General features: G+C 45.5%; 1 protein-coding gene across 2 annotated transcripts in view; it reads right to left on the bottom strand.

Annotated features, from left to right (window-relative positions):
• Nucleotides 1–384: 384 nt before the first annotated feature.
• Nucleotides 385–14884, bottom strand: part of FMN2 (formin 2) — a 631532-nt gene continuing 617032 nt past the window's right edge. For both annotated transcript variants that reach the window (XM_073560097.1, XM_073560098.1), the window contains exon 18: nucleotides 385–1401. In XM_073560097.1, the coding sequence (XP_073416198.1) occupies nucleotides 1372–1401 (30 nt within the window). In that variant the 3' untranslated portion in view covers nucleotides 385–1371. The remainder of the gene's footprint in view (nucleotides 1402–14884) is intronic.

The raw sequence follows: 14884 nt of genomic DNA, 5'->3' as shown, positions 1-14884 counted from the left end.
CAAATTTATAGAGTACATACAGATACCTAATGAAAAATATTGACGCCTAAAAAAATACAGGGCTGTCCTTCGTGTGGCATACCAAAACAAACTTTCTATAGTTACATACAGTATACTGTATATACAGAGAGCCTGTATGTTCAGAAAAAATAAAATATTTGTGTAAAATTTTACACCTACTAATTTCTTAAAATATCTTAAAACCAAGCCGGTTTAAATAATGAAATTACCATACAAGATTACATATAGGGAACCCAGAACTTTACATTTATACCTTGCAATATTCTAAAATGTCACTAGTTTTAATTTTGAGGCTGAGAATTAAGGCTGAATTAAAAAATAATTTGTAACATATCTTGATCATAATGATAAAGTCACTGAAACTACAAGCATATTGAGACTTTATTACACAAAATTACATATTTTATGAAGTCTGTTAAACAAAGTATTCTGTTCATTTAGCTCTGAGGCTGTCCATTGCATACCTGATCATTTCATAGAATCATAGAATCATAGAATCGTAGAGTTGGAAGGGACCTCCTGGGCCATCTGGTCCAACCCCCTGCTCAAAGCAGGATTCGCTAAATCATCCCAGTTAGATGTCTGTCCAGCCTCTGTTTGAAGACTTCCATTGAAGGAGAACTCACCACTTCTCGTGGCAGCCTGTTCCACTCATTGATCACTCTAACTGTCAAAAAGTTTTTTCTAATATCTAATCTGTGTCTCCTCCCATTCAGCTTCATCCCATTGCTTCTATTCTTTCCTTGTGCAAATGAGAATAAAGTTGAACCTTCTACAATGTGACAGCCCTTTAGATATTTGTAGACAGCTATTAAGTCTCCTCTCAGTCTTCTCTTTTGCAAACTAAACATTCCCAAATCCTGCAACCTTTCCTCATAAGACAGGGTTTGCAGACCGGTCACCATTCTGGTCGCTCTTTTCTGAACTTGCTCCAGTTTGTTGATGTCTTTTTTAAAATGTGGTGCCCAAAATTGGACACAATATTCCAGATGAGGTCTGACCAAAGAGGAGTAGAGGGAAATAATTACTTCACATGATCTAGACTGTATGCTTCTGTTAATACATCCTAGAATTGCATTTGCCTTTTTTGCTGCTGCATCACACTGTTGACTCATATTCAGTCTGTGATCTATTAGTATACCCAAGTATATACCCAAGTATACCCAAGTCTTTCCTTTCTTTTCCTTTCCAAAATGCTGAATTAAATATTTAAGTTCATTAATTTTAATAATATCCTAATAAAAAATATTCAATGTATTATCATGTATCATGTTCATATTTATATGTTACAAAAATGGCACTCCACTGAAATTGACAACATGATCTTCTTCTGTGGATCCTATTGTGCTGTTATTGTGTTAGCAAGCTCAACTTTGCTTTCTGTAAAAAAAAAAAGAAACAAGTTAATATTATACAGTACAATGTAAGTGAATTTTTAGCAAACTCTATGTAACACGTGCCAATTTCACCAATTTCGCCAGTTTTGGTCTCTTAAAACGTTGTGTGAACCTGGTATTACAGTACATTTCTTGCAGTTTAGTCTTGTAACAGGCCAAGTAAATGTGGTTTGTCACTTGACTGGGTCAAATTTTCATTCACTGAGAGTACTTAATAAATATATTTAAAAAATGATACAAATGTTTGTAAAAAGAATATACTAGGTAAATATTACAATACATTAAAAAATTGCGGCCTAAAATGGTGCTATCATGACTAGTGAAATCAGAGCCATCTTGACCCCTTACAGACATCCGCCATACATGTACGGCAAAAGTTGATAGCCGGTGTATGGAGAGAGGTCACCCGTTCACACATTCAGTATTTGGACAGAATTTTGCATCAATCCTTGTAAATCAAAACCAGGAGTGGGTGACGTGTTTCTACTATACTTTTTCCTCTCATTGTTCCACTTCTAGTTTTGGCTTACACATACTGATGTAAAATACTGAACATTAAACATGTGAACGTGACCTTACAAAAAGGACCTGGCCTTAACAGCCGTGGGTGGAACTCTGCCCGCGACTGTAAACCTGTTAAATGTCGCTGTCAATCGCTGATAGTGTTATTAACAATGCGCGGGGATGGGGGCTGTCATTCTATGTACCCACCGGTACAGTTCAAATCATGCCACTTTTCCCCTGTTAAAAATAAAAATAATAAAAAATACACGTGATATTGCCACATCCATAAAACTCCAATCTATCCAAATATAAAAATAATTAACCCCAAAGTTAAACCCCATCAACAGAAAAAGAAAATCACCAAGAGTGTGTTTTTTTGTTGTTGCTGCAATACCACAAAAAAATGCTGAAACAAGTGATAAAATGTCATATCTATCCCAAAATTGTATCAATAAAAACATTCTCACCCCACAAAAAATAAGCCTTTACACAGCTTCACCGACTCAAAAATGAAAACTTTATGGTGACACAACCACACATTTTTTTCAGTTTTTTTTCTCTACTAAGGCTGGTTTCACATTTGCGTTTTTTTTCGCGGTAATTTAGCGCTAAATAGCGCATGCGTTTTTTTTCCCTATACTTTGCATGGGATGCGCTTATGTGCGCATACACATGCGTTTGTACGCGTTTTACCGCGCATGCGTTTTTTTGCGGTATGCGCTCGGGCGCACAAAATGCAACTTGTTGCATTTTTTGTGCGTCCGATTTGCCTCAAAAAAACGCATGCGCGCGCAATGCGTTTTTTTACAGCAAGACACCCAATATAAGTCTATGGCTGCGCATATGTGCGCATTGGCATGCTTATGTATGCGTTTTTTTGCACATGCGTTTTTTTTGTTAACCATGGAATTTAGGGGTTTGGGTTAGAGTTAGGGTTAGTTAAGGGGGTTTAGGGTTAGGGTTAGGGTCAGGGTTAGGGTTAGGGTCAGGGTTAGGGTTAAGTATGGTTTGGTTAAGGGTTAGGGTCAGGGTTAGGGTTAGGGTCAGGGTTAGGGTTAAGTATGGTTTGGTTAAGGGTTAGGGTCAGGGTTAGGGTTAGGGTCAGGGTTAGGGTCAGGGTTAGGGTTAAGTATGGTTTGGTTAAGGGTTAGGGTCAGGGTTAGGGTTAGGGTCAGGGTTAGGGTTAAGGTTAGTTAGGGTTTGGATTAGGGTTAAGTATGGTTTGGTTAAGGGTTAGGGTCAGGGTTAGGGTTAAGTATGGTTTGGTTAAGGGTTAGGGTCAGGGTTAGGGTTAGGGTCAGGGTTAGGGTTAGGGTTAAGGTTAGTTAGGGTTTGGGTTAGGGTTAAGTATGGTTTGGTTAAGGGTTAGGGTCAGGGTTAGGGTTAAATATGGTTTGGTTAAGGTTTAGGGTCAGGGTTAGGGTTAGGGTTAGGGTCAGGGTTAGGGTTAGGGTTAAGTATGGTTTGGTTAAGGGTTAGGGTCAGGGTTAGGGTTAGGGTTAGGGTCAGGGTCAGGGTTAGGGTTAAGTATGGTTTGGTTAAGGGTTAGGGTCAGGGTTAGGGTTAGGGTTAGGGTCAGTAAAGTCATGGTTTGGGTTAGTGTGAGGGGCCACCTAATGTTGCAAAAAAACGCAAACGCGGTAAAAACGCACTAAAAACGCATACAAACGCATAAAAACGCTGCGTTTTTTTCATGCATGCTCATAAAAATGCTTGAAAAAAACGCAGCAGTTGTATGCTTTTGTATGCGTTTTTCAATGCGTTTTTTGCGGGAAAAACGCGCTGCAAAAAAAAGCAAGTGTGAAACAGGCCTAAAACAATAAAAAAAACTGGACAACCTTGGTATCGTCATAAGTATAGTGACGAGCAGATTCATATTGGCAGGTCATTTTTGTCACACAATGTTTTCTGTAAAAACAATACTCCCCACTTAGAATTTTTTTCCCCATTTTCCAGTATGCTGTGTGGTAAAATGGAAGGTGTTATTCAAAAGTGCAACTCGTCCTTCAAAAAAACAAGTCCTCATATGTCTATGGACAAAAAGACTCTGGGAAGAACAGAAAGACAAAATGAAAACAACAAATTGGAAGTTGGTTGCAGCGTGAAGGGGTTAAAATACAGTTCACATTTATCCATTTATTTTCACAAACAATGTCTAATACTTAAATGCTTTGAGGTATATTTATTAACCATTGTTTGGAAGCGCGCCGGAGCGCCCGTGCAGACGCCTGGTAGGGAGATGGGCAGGAGATTGAGGCAGCGAAGGAGCAGTGGCGCGGCTGGCGGCAGACCAGGCGGCGGTAAGCAGAGAGCATAGGGAGTGGGGAGAGGTAACAGTACGCTTCAACGGATCCCGCTGATTCAGAGACTGTTTTTTCGTGACATATTGTACTTCATGTTAGTGGCAAAATTTCTTCGATATGACTTGCATTTATTTATGAAAATAACGGAAATTTGTCAAAAAATTTTGAAAATTTAGCAATTTCCAAACTTTTGATTTTTGTACCCCTAAATCAGAGAGTGATGTCAAACAAAATAGTTTATAATTAACATTTCCCACATGTCAACTTTATATCAGCACAATTTTGGAAACATAATTTTTTTTGCTAGGAAGTTATAAGGGTTAAAAGTTGACCAACAAGTTATCATATTTTCAACAAAATTTACAAAACCTTTTTTTTAGGGACCACCTCACATTTGAAGTGAGTTTGGGAGGTCAATATAACAGAAAATACCCAAAAGTAACAACATTCTAAAAACTGCACCCCACAAGGTGTTCAAAACCACATTCAAGAAGTTTATTAACCTTTTAGGTACTTCACAAGAATTGAAGCAATGTGGAAGAAAAAAATGAACATTTCACTTTTTTCCCCCAAAATTTTTCTTCGGACACAATTTTTTTAATTTTGTCAAGGGTATCAGGAGATAATGAACCACAATATTTGTTGTGCAATTTCTCCTGAGTACACTGATACTCCATGTGTGGAGGAAGACCAATCATTAGGTGCATGGCAGTTCTCAGAAGGGAAGGAGCATCATTTGCGATTTTGAATGTCAAATTAGCTGGAATCGAGAGTGGACGCCATGTAGCATTTGGAGAGCACCTGACATGGGCGGACATACCACATGTGCAACCTGTGCAGCTTTACCGGGGACCGGAGGTGGAGGGGGACCCCTGCAGGGTGGCTAATAATGAGGGCAATCTGACCTGTTTATCTGGCCCGAGGTGCCTCTGGGATTCTGGGAGGCTTCTTATAGCCTCATTGTGGGGTCATTACCTGTCACTTATACTCTGACCCTTGGCCAAGTGTGTTTGACTCTGTTGTGCCTGTGCCAGTGCTGTGTGCCTGTGCTACGTTACGCCTGCCTGGTTTTGATTTGGCTGTGTCCCTGTTACGAGTTTTGCCTGCCCCTTTTGTACTGTGCTGCCCTCTCTGTGTATGACCACTTTGCTACGTCTTGACTATTCGTTCTGTCTAATCCTTTGGTACTGTCGTGCTATCTCGTGCTTTGACCCCGGCCTGATCTAGGTTATGTCCCTGTCTATGTCCCTTGGTAACTTTGTCCCGTAGTTACCCTTCTAGAAGTTTTCCTTGAGCTCCTAGCTTTCCGGCCATGCCCCCAGCAGTCATGTGTTTCAGGTTCTGTTTGTCTGAAGCACGCATCTTTACCGCTGCTGCCCCGCTCCACAGGTATCTTTTGGCACAGTTTGTTTTACTCAAGACACAGCCACTGGCTCAGTGAGCAAGTGCAGTGCGGTGTTTCTGACATCTTATTGGTCGCTTTGTAGTTATCTACCTTGATGACATTTTGGTTTACTCCCCTGATAGTCATACACATCTGCAACATTTACATACTGTTCTCCAAAGACTCAGGGAAAATCAACTGTTTGCCAAACTAGAGAAATGTTCATTTTTTTGTACAGGAGTTATCTTTTTTAGGACTGATTGTATCCTATGTGGGGTTTCGCACGGATCCCAAGAAGGTGCAGGCTATTGTTGACTGGGTCCAACCCCGGGACCCAAAGGGCCTCCAGCGCATCTTAGGATTCGCCAACTATTATCAGAAATTTATTGGGGGGTTTTCGCAGGTGGTTAAGCCGCTTACTGATCTTACACGCAAGGTGCGGATGTAAAAAATTGGTCTGTATCTGCCAAAGAATCCTTTTTGACGCTGAAAAAGTGTTTTATGTCCGAGTCGATATGGTAGAGGTGGATGCTTCTGAGGTGGGGGTGGGAGCAGTGTTGCCTCAGGGACGTGCCACTTTGACCAATCTCAAGCCATGTGCCTTCTTTTCCAAGAAGTTCTCTTCAGCTGAAAGAAATTCTGATGTGGGCAATAGAGAACTTCTTGTGGTCAAATTGGAGTTTGAAGAATGGAGGCACTTTTTGGAAGGGGCGGCTCATCCGATCACTGTGATTACTGATGATTACTGATCATAAAAATTTAGCCTATATTGAGTCTGCTAAAAGATTTGACTCCCAGACAGGCCCGCTGGTCGCTTTTTTTTTTCTCGGTTTCAGTTTTCCATTACTTTTCATCCTGGGTCCAAGAATGTCAAGGCTGATGCTTTATCTCGAAGTATTGATTCTGTGTCTCTTCCCGAATGACCGTCCTCCATTCTTTGTCCCAGAGTCGTGGTGGCTGAGCTCTCGTCAGAGCTGGAGCGGGAGATTTTGGAAGCTCAGTCTTTTACTACTGCCTTGAAGCCGGGGTGTAAATTGTTTGTTCCGAAACAATTTTGGTATACACTCCTTCGAGAGTTTCATTAGTCTAGGCTGAGTACTCATCCTGGAATTTCGGCCACGCAAGAGGCTGTGGAAAGGGTTTTTTGGTGGCCCTCGTTGGGTATGAATGTCAAAAAATTTGTATCTGCATGTGGGGTTTGTACCCATTCTCAGAGCTCTCATGGCTGACCGGGGAACTGGTGCCTTTGCCAGTTCCTGATAGACCAAGGATTCACCTGTCCATGGGCTTTATAAACAATCTCCCTCCTTCCAGGGGTAATACCATTGTGTGGGTGGTGGTAGACAGGTTTTCTAAGCAGGCCCATTTTGTACCCTTGTCCGCATTACCCTCCGCTGAAACCTTGTCCAAGCTGTTTGTGCAACACGTGGTCCGTCTGCATGGGTACCCATGAATGTGGTGTCTGACAGAGATGTGCAATTTGTGGCTAGGTTCTGGAGGGCATTCTGTAAGAAATTGGGTATTACATTGTCTTTTTCTTCTGCATACCACTCAGAGTAATGGTCAGACTGAACGCAACAATCAGTTCCTTGAAAAAATTCTTAGATGTTTAGCCTCTTTTAGGCAGGATGATTGGTGTGATGCGTTGCCTTTGGCTGAGTTCGACTTCAATAGTCATGTGAGTCAGTCCACCTGTATGTCCTCATACCTGGTTAACTATGGGTTCAGTCCACATTTTGGAGAATTTTCCCGCTTGGATACTGGCTGTTCTGGCGCAGAGGGGTCTGTACAGCGTTTAAAAAATCTGTGGGCTGAGGTCCGTCATATTATCTCCAAGGCTCAGGGAAGGTATAAGTTCTTCGCACAGAAGAGAGTCTCGGGTCATACATTTCAGGATGGAGAGAAGGTTTGGCTTTCCATGTGGGATATCAAACTCAAGGTTCTGTCAGCCAAGTTGGGTCCAAAGTTCATTGGTCCATATGAAATCATGGAAATAGTCAATCTCGTAGCCTATAAGTTACGCCTTCCAGCTTCATTAAAGATTTCCAATGTGTTCCACAAGTCCCTTTTAAAACCCTTGGGGTCTGTTGAGGAGGGTTCTATGTCAGCTGTTTCTCCAGTGTTGGTGGAGGGTCACATGGAATATGAGGTTTGACACATTGTTGATTCTCATCTTGCACGCAAGCACCTTGAAGTATCTGGTACACTGGAAGGGCTATGAACCAGAGGATCGATCTTGGGTCCCTGCACTGTTGGTACACGCCTATCATCTGGTTAAGGGGTACTGTCATGGTCCGTATGGAAGTTCTTGGCTAGTGCTTCAGGGGTTAATGCTGTTGGCCTCTCTCTGGCTTTGGGAGGGCTTTAAATAGCCTCTTTTGGGCTCTGTCCATTGTAAGTGATACTTCTGGCCTCGGCTGAGTTCCTGACCCCGTGTATCTGTGGATACTGTTTGCTCTTGTATTCTCGCCTGTGTATGATTCGGTCTGTTTACGTTTCTGAGTGTTGCCGTCTGATTCTGTACCTCCTGTATCACTCTGACCCATGCTACATCCCTGACCTTCTGTCTTATCGCTCCCGCCTGGTACCTCACTGCTCTCTCTGGTTCTGACCCCGGCTAGTTGTTGACTACATCTCTGTTCTCTTCCTCCGGTAACTGCGCTGTCCTCAGGTTTTACTCGTGCCTGTCTGACACCTCTTTTGGCTTCCTGAGACAGTACTTTGCTCTCCGGGGCTCTGGGGCTAGGTTCCGCCATGGCTGCTCCCCCGATGGTCACGTGTTGCAGGTCCTGTACATCTGTTGCATGTTTCACCACCGCAGCCGCACCACATCTCAAGAATCTCTGGGCTCTGCCAGCTCAGCTCAGGACACGAGCACTGACTTAGGTGGTAAGTACAGTGTGGTGTCCTTGATAGTTCTGCTAGTAGAATCAGAGAAACTTTCCAGAGCAACAGCCAGGACAATATGACACGGCTCTATCAAAAGGGACACAGATTTGACTTTCTACACTATGTTAGTTTATGGGACCATGGCCCCAGCTGGAAGAATACAGATCTGCTCCATTGACTATCACAGAATCCAAGGATACGTTCAGAGAAGCCAAGATGGAACCATCCAGTCACCTTGCTCCATGGAAACATTCTGAGATTCTGAGTTGTGACCCTCCGGTCACCTGGAACCTATGGATAAGTTTAGAGAAGCCAAGCTGGGACCATCCGGTCGCCTTGCTACGTGCCTTAACAGACTGTCAGCTTCCTAAGCTTGCTGTTACCTCCTCTCTGTGTGTGCCCGCCAAAAGCGGGGTGCCACTGGTGGGGTAGTCAGCCCTGAAATCCCCGGAGACGCAGCTGCTCTAATCCCAGTGATTCAGCAGAAGGGTAAGACTCTGTCATTTTGCACCGTCTTGAGTATTTTTCTGGGACTGTTATATATGTTATTTTCTGTTTGGTAGTACAATAAAGTATTGCCATACTGTTTTACTCTCACCCTGTGTTGTCTGAGTAGTATTATTCCCATGGGAAAAGGAGAGCGGGCGTTCAGTGGGATGAGCCCTGATGCATGCGGCCTAGGGCTAGCGGACTAGAACACCCACTGAGCCCCTTGTCTCCACAGGTGCGCCTTCCCTTCTGAGCCCTGATGTGAGCCCAAACAGTGGATTCCACAAATATGGGGTATCGGCGCACTCAAGAGAAAGTGCACAACAATTTTTGAGGTCCATTTTCTATTGTTACCCTTGTGAAAACGAAAAATTTAGGACTAATTTTGTGGAAAAAGTGTGATTCTTTATTTTCACGGCTCTACGTTATAAACTTCTATGAAGCACCTGGGGATTGAAGGTGCTCACCACGCATCTGGATAAGTTGCTTGTGAGGTCTAGTTTCCAAAATGGGGTCACTTGTTAGGGGTTTCCACAAGCCAGCATATATCAGGAAAAATGGTGAACCTGCTTAAGCATTTGGTACAAGCATAGCAGCAATAGCATCAATGGCATCAGCAGCAGTTACAGCAGCGACAGATGGCTCAAAAAGAGACAAGTAAGCTGCTCAGAGGGTATGTAACCCCTTCTCATGTACAGCACCATGGAATCAATGGTGCTATATAAATAAATAAATAATAATAATAATTATACAACTGGTGCAACAGCAGCACCAGCAGCAGATTGACTTGCTCGCAGATGCAGTTGGTGGAAGGCCGGCAGTCCCTCCCCCAAGTCCAGGTGACGACACACAAGTTCGGAAGGCGGTAAGATGAGCAATGCAAAAAATTACTCAGTGTAATGATGCAGAAGCATTTCTGACTGTTTTTGAGCATGCAGCAGAGCATGAGAAACTACCACCAGAGCAGTTGGCGGAGGTGCTGGCCTCCTATCTAGCTGGTGAGTCCCAATAGACTTATTATGATTTGGTGTTACAGGATGCACAGGAGTATGCCAAATTAAAGACTGAGGTTTTCACATGTGCAGGAGTGACTGTCGTTCAGAACACAAAGGGTTCACCACTGGGTGTATTATGGGGACAAACCGCCTCGATCACAAATGTTTGATTTACTGCATATTGTACAGAAGTCATTGCAACCGAAGTCCTCCATTCCAGCCCAGATGGCTGAATGGGTGGTCATAGTCAGATTTGTTCACTCCCATTCTAGGCCGATGCAGACATGGATGCCTAGGGAGATCCCTGGAATGTGGACAAACTAGTGGGCCTAGTGGAATGATACCAGGTGGTCAAGAGGTCCAAAGAAAGCTATGGGGTGGTGCTTCCCCATACCGAGATACCCAGCGGGAGCCTGAGACCCAAAAGAGGGATAGTAGAGTCACCACTGGGGGGAGTCCTAGATCCCATGGGAAAACGCTGCCTGTTGTTCTTTGTCCCCCGAGGAGATGGACTGCAGCCTACGTAGGTACTGCTCATACATTGCAAATCCTGCCTGCGGACTTTCAGCAAGGTGAGAGGTCACAGACATGTCCGTGACAGTAAATTGAGTACTGATATCAGAACTCTTGGACTTGGAGTTTGGTGACCTTGATAAGATCCACACTCCCCCACCAGTTGATCCCAAGGAAACACGTGGGCGTCTGCTGTATCCATGGGACGCCAATGACTGTCATGTCGCCAGAACAACAACAAAAACGAACCATGGTAGTGAGTCCCATGAAATCGGGGAAGTCAAAGACTTGCTACACCTGATGATCATCGGGTAAGGCTTTAGCCTGTTCTGGGACTTGTGGGAAAAGTTGAGGGCACCCACTAACGCAGACAGGAGCCGGTCCACCAATGAAGATTCCCCATTGCATCTGGATGAGTTCCCCCTGTGTGTTCTTACTGGTGACAAGGACAAAATAGTGGCCAGTGAGGCCGACATTCCTGTGTTGGGGGTTTCTGGGGGGAATTTTGGGACTGCTCAAATGTGGAATCTTACTTTAAAAAATGTGTTTGACAATGTGACTGTGATAAATGGGTTTCTCAAGAGTCAGGGGCTGACACCAGGTTTCCATATTTCACTTTAAATGAAGAACTGCTTTATCGGGTCACTAAACCTAGAGGAGAAGTGCTAGCACAGTTGATGGTGCCGGATTCTTATAGGCATAGGGTATTAGATCTGGGAGTAGACAAAACTCAATAGCGGGTCCTTCAGAGGTTCTACTGGCCTGGGTGTCACTGAGACATTGTTACATTCTGCCGATCCTGCCCTACCTGTCAGCTAACTGCTCCCGTATCCCACTTCTGCAGTCCCCTAGTGCCATTGCTCATAATAGAAGTCCCATTTGACCGGATTGCCATGGACCTGGCCTGTTTGAGCCCTTAGTTAAGTCCGCAAAGGGTTATCAATGCATCCTGATGGTAATGGACTATTCAACATGGTATCCAGACAGGGCCGGACTGGGACAAAAAAGCAGCCCTGCCACACAAACCCCACCAGCCCACAAACTACAACACTCCTCACCCTGATCAGTGAATTTTTGCTATTCTTTGTCATCTCCTCATCACTCTCTTTAAGGAGTTATTTGAAGAGCCACATGTGAATGGCACCACAGTGCGTATGATCGACCACAGCTCCATTTACATGGTGCTCTTCAAAGCTACGTTTCCCAGGATCATGGGGGTCCCAGCGGTCAGATCCACAACAAACAGAAAGTGATCCCCTATTCCCACATAATGCTCCATACAGTATTATGTGCCCCATATATTACTTCATACAGTATAATGGGCCCCATATAATTTTTCTCCCCAAACCCCGCTACTCAGTCTTCTCAGTGTATTCTGATCCTCTGCACTGCTTTGCACAGGGATATCATTAACTTTACGAATATAATTGTCCACTTGGACTGATAGTAATAGTGATTTGTTTGTACCCTGTTGTCTGGGGCTGGCCCTCTTTATGGGAGTGCTCAGGGCATATGATTACACCAGTAAAAAGTATGAGAGGCTCAAAGTGACCAGTGCCACCTAGTTTCCTACCCCCCTTATTCTATTGCTACTGTGGGCACGCTGACTGGTACTGAAGAAAAGAAAGAACAGAGAGAAAAAAGAAAACAGAGATAGAAAGAAAGAAAGAACAGAGAGAGAGAAAGAAAGAAGGGAAAGAAAGAACAGAGAAAGAAAGAAGAACAGAGAGAGAGAAAGAAAAAAGAAAGATTAGAGAGATAAAGAAAGATTACATAAAGATACTATAGCAGCCCGGCTCCCACTGTAGTGCCCACCTGAGCCTCCTGATGCAGGACATATCATGATCCGCTCACATGGCCGGCATCCTCGAGTTCAAAGTGATCCTGTTGACCGCGCTGTTGGAGGAGGACACAGTGATGGATCTGAAGCATTCCCTAAAGTGCCTCCATGGTTCCGTCACTATCTCCTCCCGAAATTACCTCATTTCTTGTCAGCTTCTAGCCCGTCACTTCCGGTGGAACGTCACATGCGAATTTTAAAGTGTTCCTCGGGGCTCCGCCGTGTACTCCTCTGTCCGCGCGAAAAGTAAGCTCCCAGTCGGGGCAGTATCTCTCTCAAAATCGGGACTGTCCCGCTGGGAGGTATGAATGCTCCCCACCATACACCTTGTACACGTATGGCACCGCATACATCACACGGCTCCGCTTTTTATGCCTCGTACACACGGCTCCGTTCTGTACACCTTGCACACACACGGCTCAACTCAGTACACACATGGCTCCACTTCGTAAACCTCATACACATGCGGCTCTGCTCCGTACACCTTGTACGCACGTGGCCACGCTCTGTAAACCTTGTACACAAATGGCTCCACTCTGTAAAACTTGTACACATGCGGTTCCGCTCCATACACCTTGCACACACGCAGCTCCGCTCTATACACACACGTGCGGCTCCGCACCGTACACCTCACACACTCGCGGCTCTGCTCCGTACGCCTCATACACACACGACTCTGCTCCGTACACCTCGTACTCACACACACGGCTCCGCTCCGTACACCTCGCACACACGGCTCTGCTACATCCACCCTGTAACCCCTCCCTGACCCCACACAAACTTCACCTCATCCAGGACGATGAGAACCAGCACAGACAGCAGAGTCCTGCATAAACCAAGGGCTGATACTGGGTACTGGGGGAACATTATACTGTGTATGGGGGGATGGCGGTACTGGTGGAACATTATACTGTGTGGGGGATGGCGGTACTGTGGGAATATTATACTGTGTGGGGGATGGCAGTACTGTGGGAATATTATACTGTGTGTGGGGGTGACGGTAGTGGGGAACATTATACTGCGTGTGGGGGATGGCGGTACCGGGGGAACATTATACTGTATGTGGGGGGATGGTGATACTGTGGGAACATTATACTGTATGTGGGGACGGTGATACTGTGGGAACATTATACTGTATGTGGGGACGGTGATACTGTGGGAACATTATACTGTATGTGGGGACAGGAAAGGGACATTGTTATATGTGTTTCGTTACTTCCTGTTTTCCATACTTGGGTCACATGTATCTACCACAGGAAAAGGAACAAAATGCTATGATTCTTAGAAAGTGACAACAAAAAAGCACCAAGATAGTCTCAGCTCTGAAAAGGTTACTGCCCCCTGTGCCCAGTAATGGGGAATCTCCAGCACCTACCTCCACCTGCAGAGCCCCACTCCAAATAGAGAATAATGGGGCCTCCAGCACCTACCTCCACCCGCAGAGCCGCACTCCACATAGAGAATAATGGAGCCTCCGGCACCGACCTCCACCCGCAGAGCCACACGCCACATAGAGAATAATGGAGCCTCCAGCACCGACCTCCACCCGCAGAGCCGCACTCCACATAGAGAATAATGGAGCCTCCAGCACAGACCTCCACCCGCACTCCACATAGAGAATAATGGGGCCTCCGGCATCGACCTCCACCCGCAGAGCCACAATCCACATACATGGCTGCTCTTAGTGCTCTGTGCTGTGCGCACAGGACCTGTGATGAGGTCACAGGAGGGGAGGAGACAGGGGTCACATGATTGGGGGCCCTGACACCTTCCAGCAGCACCAGCGTTCAGGCTAAATTGTAGATGCTGCTGGTAGCAGAGCACATAATGCCTCTCCCACGGACACTCACTGTCAGGTGGGGAGAAGATGGAGTGCGAAGCAGCAGGAATACTTCCGCGGGGCTTTCGAGGACAGGCTGCTGGTGTGAGGTGAGCCAAACGCACGATCCTTTCTCCATGTGGCAGCTTTGTGCGGCAACTGCTGTTTCCCCCCAACCAGCAGTCTCCGGCTCCGCCCAAAGAACGTCCGACGACGTGCAGCATCACCGCGGCACGTTCTTAACCCTCTAGGGTGTCGCAGCGCTGCCTGCCACCTTGCCAGCAAATTTAAAGGTCCGGCGGCAGGAAAAAAGAGGCCGACACGCCGCCGCATTATCTGGCAAGCGGCCAGAGGAGCGGGCGGCAAGCCAGCAGCCCATAAGTGCATGAAAATGGCGGCCCAGTGGGAAAATGCCCTGTTGAGTAAGTGGCCAATCCGGGCCTGTATCCAGAGGCGGTGCCACTGAGACACTCCTCCTCCAGGAGTATAGCGCGAGAGCTAGTTCATATTTTCTTCTGGATGGGCTTGCCAAAAAAGAGCCTGATGGACCAAGGGACACCGCTCAAGTCCAAGGTAATGAGGGAGTTGTGTAAGGCCCTCTAGAATACCCAACTCAGGACATCGGTGTACCATCCGCAGACGGACGGCCTAGTGGAAAGGTTCAACAAGACCTTGAAATCTATACTGAAGAAGTTCATGGATACCATACCTACTGCTCTCCAGTAGTGAA

The sequence above is a fragment of the Dendrobates tinctorius genome, unplaced genomic scaffold (genome assembly GCF_039654945.1).
Source record: "Dendrobates tinctorius isolate UK_male_01 unplaced genomic scaffold, ASM3965494v1 ptg000293l, whole genome shotgun sequence".
Taxonomy (NCBI): domain Eukaryota; kingdom Metazoa; phylum Chordata; class Amphibia; order Anura; family Dendrobatidae; genus Dendrobates; species Dendrobates tinctorius.
The sequence above is the reverse complement of the archived record's forward strand: the minus strand, read 5'-3'. Positions and strand labels throughout refer to the sequence as shown.